Source organism: Diceros bicornis, chromosome X (genome assembly GCF_020826845.1).
Source record: "Diceros bicornis minor isolate mBicDic1 chromosome X, mDicBic1.mat.cur, whole genome shotgun sequence".
In the NCBI taxonomy this organism is placed as follows: Eukaryota; Metazoa; Chordata; class Mammalia; order Perissodactyla; family Rhinocerotidae; genus Diceros; species Diceros bicornis.
Genome location: NC_080781.1, coordinates 96,606,660 through 96,615,553, shown reverse-complemented (window position 1 = coordinate 96,615,553; position 8,894 = coordinate 96,606,660). Strand labels below are relative to the sequence as shown.

The 8,894-nt window shown below is 39.5% G+C and overlaps 1 protein-coding gene across 2 annotated transcripts; it reads right to left on the bottom strand.

Annotated features, from left to right (window-relative positions):
- Positions 1–308: 308 nt before the first annotated feature.
- TCEAL4 (transcription elongation factor A like 4) lies at positions 309–2,216 on the bottom strand. 2 transcript variants are annotated; one of them, XM_058535263.1, is made up of 3 exons: positions 2,125–2,216; positions 1,477–1,549; positions 309–1,134 (listed from the first exon to the last, which is right to left on the bottom strand). In XM_058535263.1, the coding sequence occupies exon 3, from the start codon at positions 1,105–1,107 to the stop codon at positions 490–492; it is 618 nt and encodes a 205-aa protein (XP_058391246.1). In that variant the 5' UTR covers positions 1,108–1,134; positions 1,477–1,549; positions 2,125–2,216; the 3' UTR covers positions 309–489. The 2 variants fall into 2 exon arrangements, with proteins under 2 accessions (XP_058391246.1, XP_058391248.1); XM_058535265.1 differs by having other exon boundaries at positions 309–1,129.
- Between the last annotated feature and the right edge of the window lie 6,678 nt (positions 2,217–8,894).

The window sequence follows — 8,894 nt, the reverse complement described above, 5'->3', positions numbered from 1 at the left end:
ATGGATCATTTTACATCCTGACACCAAGAATTTTAAGTCCCTCCACTGCCTTCATAAGCTACTTAACAGTTATTTTGATTGCTTGGTATATATTGTTTTTCTATTTTTTATCTTTCATTGTTGTTATGACAAAAGTGATCTGTGTTTTTTAGGAGAAATATGTTGAACAAAAAAAGAACAGGAAAAAAAATCACCCACAGATAACCACTGTTCATCTTTTAGTGGACACGGCTTTTAGACTTTTTTCTGTACATAGATCACTAGCTAAATATCTTGGTAGTTTTACAAAAACGGACTGATGCCGTATATATGGTTCTGCAAACTGTTTTCTTTTTAATTTTACAATGCACCATAAACATTTTGCCATGCAATGGATGAAAATCTGCTACTGAAACATAGAGGGCTGCAGTTGGGTAACAAGAGTGACACCTAAAGTAAAGCATCAGCCTAAGGTTAAAGCACAGGGCCTGGCACGTACCGGCCAGGGCACTACACAAAAGGAATGTCTTCAAAGCCCCTTTGTGGGGCCCTGCAGCCACCCCTGAGTTCCCTTGGACCCCTCGGGTGGAAGGGGTCTTGTAAGCTTTTTTGCATCCACATAAACCCCCCCAATTTCTGTCTGGTTTTCTTCACCTCATCCTCCACCCTAGCCATCTCGTCAAATTCTCTTATCATCTCCTCATTGCTCAAATGCATATCGTGTATGGCCTCCTTATATTCCTTGAGGCACTGAGCCAGCCCCTTGTTGGTTTTTCTTTTGGCTTTCCTGGGTACATCATCCCCAGCTGGGCGCTTTCCTGCAGCCCTTGGTTCGCTGACTGGCTGTCCTTCTTCTTTTGGCTTTCCCTGGCTCTCTGCCTTTCTCTGGCTCTCTGCTTTTCCTTCTTCTTTTGGCTTTGCCTCACTCTCTTGCTTTTCCTTATCCTTTAGTATTTCCTCATCTTCTGTCTTTCCCTTGTGATCTGTCTTTCTCTCCTTTTCTAACTTTTCCTTGTCTTCCAGACTACAAGCTACTTCCGGCTTTCCCGTATCCAGTGGCTGTTCTTTTTTTTCCATCTTTCCTTGGTTCTCAGGCATTTCTTCACTTTCATTGCAGAGTTTTTCCATGTTGAGATTTCCCCTCCTTTTCCTGTCCTGGGGGTGGGGGAAAGAGGAGACCAAGAGGAGACAAGGGAGACTGAGGGTTTGGGGGTGGAATGCAGGTCCTGATAGTGCTTGCATATAGCCCCTTGTCAGGGTTCCCCTGACCTGGCCTGGCCCCCAAGTGTGCCTTCTGCCCACCTTTTTACCCCATCACTCCTCCCAACCGTTTTTCTGGCAGGCCTTGCCATTTTCTCTATGTTTGCTCAGCGTGGCATAGTGTGTGTATAAATGTGTTGGGAGGTGGGCAGTGGGGCCCCAAATTCTGCCCAGCCCATGCCCCCACACTCCCCACCCCTCTGGGTCCCTGTCCAGCAACCGCCCTCCTTCACTGACCTGCGGGAATTCTGGACAGCTTCCTCTTCCTTTTCTAGCCTAGCAGAGTGCTGAGAACAGCAGACGCGCAGACCTGCAAACAGACAGCAGACAGAGGCTGGGCGTTCGGTGGATGCGCAGGGACTCGGGTCCCTTTCCTGAATCTCGGCTCTCCACACCCAAGATTTCCCTCCCCCACCTCCTCCGGCCCTCGCACCCCAGTCGCCATTTATTTTCACGCCTCGAGCGCCAGACCAGGATGTTTTCCAAACTAATTTTGGATCTCTGCGTCCTTCTCTCCCGGAGGCAACTCGCCTTCCCACCCTCGAGGTCAACTTTTTTCTCTACGTACGTTGTGGTCAGGGGGTTTATTTCCACTGTCTCACTGCTGGGGCGCCCCCCAGCTCACCATCTCCGGCTCCAAAATGGACGGAAGGCAGAGCGGAGGTGCGGAGAAAAGGGGCATGGGAACTTGGGGTGTCCGCCTTCCCCACCTCCGCCCATTGGCCGCTTGCTCCCCCTTAGCCATTTTCCCACCGCCATCTCTATCTGCACTCGGGCCAGCTCCCCTCGACCCCGACCCCATCCTCAACATTTTTTCTTCCTGTGCTCGGTCCTCCACCCCCATTCCCGTGTTCCGCAGGCAGCGACGAAGGCCCTTACACTAACCTGAAAGAACCTGGAGCAACAATTAGGAGCTCGCAGACAGCTCCGGGTCGGACGGCGGGGAGGCAGGGCGGGCACCCGGACTGGTGCCCACATCTGCGCCCAGGCGATCACGTGAGCTTCGCGTCACCCGAGCTCATCCCCCACGCCCCGCCCATTAGTCGGCGTCAGCCTGCCACCCATTACTTCTCTAGGGCAGGTTCCCCCTAACCTGTCAGGGCCCTTTTGTCCTTTTCCTCTTCTTGAGAAGCTGGTCAAAGAAAGAATTTTAATAAAAACCATAAAAGTTTTTTTTTTAATGGGTTGGGCGATCCGGGCGAGGAGTCTTGACAATATTGATCTTAAATGCCATTGACAAAATGTAGACCCACCCAATGAAATCGTATGAATGTGAACTTTAATACTGTACAAAGAGTACAATGTTGTACTTTAGAAAAAATTAGGAAAACTATTCCCCTCAAAATGAAATTGTCCCTTTTTCCAGAATGCACAAACATACATTTTCTAATGAATTAAATATTTATATCCAAAAATGAAATCATGATTGAAGCAGAATAAAAGAACATTTTTTTTAAGTGAGAGACTGAATATACAACGGACAATGACCAGACCATATATGACAATAGAGCTGTGACCCACAACCTCTGCAGCGAGTAGTTCAGGAAGCCAAACCACAGCCTCTGCAGCAATCTTCAGGACTCCATCAGTGACTGCCAGCGTCCCTATGTTTGCCCCACCACCAACTAGAGCAAGCTCCCCAAACCAATCACATAAAATGCCCTGCTTCTATTTAGCCTGCCTCCAGCTTCCCCATGCCAACAACCTGCAATCAGAGAATACCTGAAGTCTTCCCTTTTTCACTCTAAAGCTTTCTGGTTCCCCTGCCTGCCTTTACGTCTTCGCCAAACAGAAGTGATGTTGGCTGACTCCCTTGTTATAACAAGCTCTGAATAAGTAGCCTCCGTTTCCACATAAGGTTTTTGTATGGAAGGCCTTTAAAAATATAATAATAAAGAGATGAACAATTAAGGAAAATGTTGATAGATTCAATTACATAAAAATGTGTACCAGATTTGTTGAGAGATTGAGGACACGTGGCACTCATCCCTGCTCTTGTTGAGTGTATTGGTAAAAATTTTCTGAAGGGCAACTTTGTAAATTGTTTAAAAACAAAAATATTTGATATTTTGGCTTGGCAGTTCCACTTCTAATATTTACCTACGGAGAAAATAAAGTGCTAAAATATAATCTTATGTTTTAAAATGTTTTATGTTTTAAAAATTCCCATAACAATTGTTTATTATGCATTTATTCTTTGCTGGAACTGGGGCTACAGTAGTGATTCTATAGGCTTTGATTATAATGGGAAAAAATGGAACATCACAGTTGTCCATCTGTGTCCATCAGTACAGATTTAGTTACATAATCTTCTTAGTACGTTTGTTTACCTTGGTTATCTTTGGATGTTTGGTTTAGAAAAGTAATTAATCCTTTTATGTTGGGTGCTCAATACTCAGCAAAAATAATTACTAACTATTAATAATCCCAAATTGCTATGGGTGGTGGGACACAAAGGATAACCACAGGATGTAGTTTTGCCCACTAGAGACTGCTACCTATGTACCAGGCACTATGCTAGTTACCTTATCTTATCTGGTGTGGATTTCATTTATACCTGGTGGAGGAACCCATACTTCAAGGAAGCAGAATGATTGATAAACCTACAATCTTAACTAAGTGTAATACTGGAATAAGCATAGTAAGAGGCATGAAACAGAGAGAGCCCACTAACATCCTCAAGTATAAAAGTTTTTAGTACGTGATAAGGAAGCACTTCTGAATGAGTAGTAAAAAATGGATTATTATGGGGGCTGGCCCGGTGGCATAGTGATTAGGTTTGCACACTTCACTTTGGTGGCCGGAGGTTCGAGGGTTCGGAACCCGAGTGCGGACATACACACCGCTCATCAAGCCATGCTGTGGTGGCATCCCATACGCAAAATAGAGGAAGATTGGCACAGAGGTTAGCTCAGGGACAATCTTCCTCACCCCCCAAAAAAATAGGTTATTATGGAAATTATATTTGTATAATTAGTTAAATAGTTAAAGGAAAATGACGAGCATTATTTTATGACATACTCTCAAATTCTTTTCAAGGTAGGCAAGAAAAATGAAATAAAAGGCATCCAGATTGGAAGGAAAGAAGTAAAACTATCTCTATTTGCAGATGACATAATATTGTATATAGACAATCACATGGAATCCACTAAAGAAGTATGAGAACTAACGAGTTCAGCAAGGTGAAAGAATATAAGATCAATATACGAAAATCAATTGTATTTCTATATGCTAGCAATGAACAAATTGAAAAGTAAGAAAACATTTCTATTAAAAATAGCATCAAAAAGAATAAAACACATAAATTTATTAAAAAGTCCAAAACTTGTACACTGAAAGCTAAAAAATAATGTTCAAAGAAATTAAAGAATACCTAAATAAATTGAAAGACACTTTATACTCATACATTGGAAGACTTACTATTGTTAAGATGGGCAATATTTCCCAAATTGATCTACATACTCAACACAACCTCTATCAAAATCTCAGCTGGCTTCTTTGCAGAAATTGACAAGCTGATCCCAAAATTCATATGGAAATGCAAGGAACTCAGAGTAGACAAAACAATCATGAAAAAGAAGGACAAAGTTGGAAGTCTCACACTTTCAGATTTCAAAAGTTACTCTAAAGGTACAAGAATCAAGACAGTGTGGTACTAGCTTAAGAACATACAGACCAATGGAATAGAATTGAGAGTCCAGACATAAACCCTCATATTTACAGTCAATTGATTTTCAGCCAGAGTGCCAAGAAAATTCAATGGTGAAAGAACAATCTTTTCATCAAATGATGCTGAGACAACTAAATATCCACACGCAAATTATGAATTTGGGCCGTCACATCACACCATATACAAAACTTAACTCGATAAGTGTGTGCGCTGCGCTACTGGCGGCCTGGGTTCGGATCCCAGGCGCGCACTGACGCACTGCTTCTCCCGCCATGCTGAGGCCGCGTCCCACATACAGCAACTAGAAGGATGTGCAACTATGACATACAACTATCTGCTGGGGCTTTGGGGGAAAAATAAATAAATAAAATCTTTAAAAAAAAAAAAAAACTTAACTCGAAATCAATCAAAGTCCTAAATGTAAGAGCTAAAACTATTAAACTCTTAGAAGAAAATATAGGTGTAATTCTTCATGACCTTGGATTAGGCAATGGTTTCTTAGATATGACACCAAAAGCTCAAGCAGCAAAAGAAATATAGAAAAATGGGACTTTATCAAAATATAAAACTTTTGTGATTTAAAGAACACCATTAAGAAAGTAAAAAGACAATCCACAGAATAGGAGAAAATTTTTGAGAGTAATATATCCGATAAGGGACATATCTAGAATATATAAAGAATGCTTACAACTCAATAAAAAGGCAAAGAACCCAATTTAAAAATGGGAAAAGGAGCTGAATAGATATTTCTGCAAAGAAAATATACAAATAGCCAATAAGCATGATGGTCAACATCATTAGCCATCAGGGAAATGCAAATCAAAACTGCAATGAGATAAAAAAAAAAGACAGAATAGTCCCATTTGCCACAACACGGATGGAACTTGAGGGTATTATGTTAAGGAAGATAAGCCAGAGAGAGCAAGACAAACACCGTATGATTTCACTCATATGTGGAAGATAAACAAATACATGGACAAAGAGAACAGATTAGTGGTTACCAGAGGGGAAGGGGGCCGGGAGGGTTGACATAAGGGGTAAAGGGGCACACATATATGGTGACTGACAAATAACAATGTACAACTGAAATTTCACAATGTTATAAACTATTATGACCTCAGTAAAATTAAAAAAAAAACTGCAATGAGATACCACTTCATACCCACTAGAATGGATATAATCAAACAGACAGATAATAACAGGTATTGGCAAATATGTAGAGAAATTGGTGACGGGAATGTCAAATGGTGCAGCTACTGTGGAAAACAGCCTGTCTGGCAGTTTCTCAAAATGTTAAACATTGAGTTACCATATGACTTGACAATTCCACTTCTAGGTAAATACCTAAGAGAAATAAAAAACTATGTCCACACAAGACTTTTATGCAAATGTTCTTGGAAGCATTATTCATAATAATTAAAAAGTGAAACTATCCCAAATGCCCATCACCTGATGAATGGATAAATAAAATGTGGTGTATCCATATAATAGAATATTATTGGCAATAAAAATGGAACGAAGTGCTGATACATGCTAAAACATGGATGAACCTTGAAAACATTGTGCTCAGTGAAAAAAGTCATTCATAAAAGACCACATATGGTATGATTCCGTTAATATGAAATGTCTAAAGTAGGCACATCCATAGAGACAGGAAGTAGATTAGAAGCGACCTAGAACTTGAGGGGAAGATGGGGTGAAATGGATAGTGACTGCTAATGGGTACAAGCTTCTTTTCAGGGTGGTAAAAATGTTCTAAGATTGATTGTGGTGATGGTGGCACAACTCTGTGAATAACTAAAAACCATTGAAATATGCACTCTAAATGTATGAGTTTTATGGTATAAGAATTATATAAAGCTGTTATTTAGAAAATCTCATAATTTTAGTATTTCAAATTATTTTATTATATAGATTTTCTATACAACAGGTTAAATTAACATCATATAATTTTTTCTCTATTAAAGATACTTTTGTATTTATATCTTGGTGTACTTGTCTGGTCATTTTCTCTGGATTTATTCTAAGAAATTGAATTGACAGGCCAAAAGTTATGAAAATTTTAAGGTTTCTTCATACACGTAGCTAAAATTTAACTATGTTGTTAATTATAAGAATTTCAGAAAAACACAAACATGTATAATGTAGAAAGCAGATCTGTATGCTGTATATTATTACATTTTTTCTGTTTATGTCATATACACAATTTACATATTTAAAGAAATTATACAATATATACTATTCTGCTACTTGATTCTTCCACTTAAAAGTAAATCTTCAGCACATTCCAATGTCAGTATAGACAGAACTACCTTATACATTTTAATGGTTGCATATTATTTTACTCTTTAGATTTATTACAATTTATTTAATCAAACCACCATTGACCAACATTAGAAATGTTCCATACTTGTTTTTTTGGGGTGAGGTAGGTTGGCACTGAGCCAACATCCATTGCCAATCCTCCTCTTATTTGCTCGAGGAAGATTGTCCCTGAGCTAATATCTGTGCCAGTCTTCCTCTACTTTATACGTGGGATGCTGACACAGCATGGCTTGATGAGCGGTGTGTACGTCCATGCCTGGGATCTGAACCTGCGAACCCCAGGCCGCCAAAGCAGTGTGCGCAAACTCAGCCACTATGCTGCGGGGCCAGCCCCCAGAAATGTTCTCTACTTTTGCTATTAACAACATTGCTTCAGTGAATATCTATATGCAGATTGCATCCATTTATTCACCTGGGGGACAGATTTAATTTTGAAAGATGATAAATCCCATTCCACATATGACCTTGCCACTGTTTTCATTGAGAAATGTGGACTATGTCTCTCCCCTTTGAATTTGAGAGGACTTGTGACTGTTTTGGTCAAGAGAGTACAGTGGAAATCACATTGTGACTTCTGAGGCTTGGTCAGAAAACACCATTAGAACACGATTGCTCACTTAGTCCCTTTGTTCCTCACTCATCCATCAGGTTAAAAATCAGATGTAACCATTGTCCCTTCCAGTCTTCAACATCAAACCAGGATTTTCTCTCTACTTACTAGAATCATCTGTCTCAATCACCCTGCACTCTCAACTGAATTATAGTGCATTTTGAATGCTTTTTATTAATGCTTCTGTTTACTTTCTGAATGTATTAGTGCAAAACAGGCAAAACACACAACTTCCCTAATGGATTCAATATATTAAAATATCTTCTAATACATTATGCATGAGACCAGTGTGCTAGAATAACTTTGGTAAAACATTTGTACAGCATGACAAACGCTGGCATTTTGAAGCAGCAACAGTTAACAAGATATAAATTAAGTGACTTAGTGAAATGCTTTTTTTTCCTGAACATGTCCACAACTCTTTCTCTGAACACACAACTCTTTGCTTTCTTAAAATTGTATTTCGGATGTGTAAGTCAATCATGTGGCACCCCCCCCGAACCCCCCGCCAGGGGATTTACCTGCATATGATTTTGTGATAGCTTTTCTAAGTCTTTGCAGTAAAATCCTTTTTCAAGTCCTTTTATAAGGTTTTTCTGATATACCAGATAATGATAAATAAAAGTCCTGATGAGGGGACTCAATTTTTGTGAATCCTGTCTCTAATGATGGTAATACTAGTATTTCACCGTGAAACAAGCATTATATTAGCAAAGGGCTTTAAAGCATGTACTGAGATTAATTGAGATGTTTTTCCTTAATATCATAAAGTGAATCATATTTGTATTTTACTCAATCTGAAATATTTTTGTATTCTTGAATGAATCTTGATTTGTCTTTTTTTGTTCTTTTACCATGATATCGGATATAATTGCTAATAATCTGTGTACAATTTTTATATCCTCATTTATAAATGTGACTGCTCAGAACTCTTTTTCGTGTGCTTTTTTCACATTGTATTTTCTTCAAATAAAAATGTATTTTTTTCTTCATAGCCTGACACCATTACATTAACAGAAAAAAATGCCTGTTCTTTAATGGTCTAACATT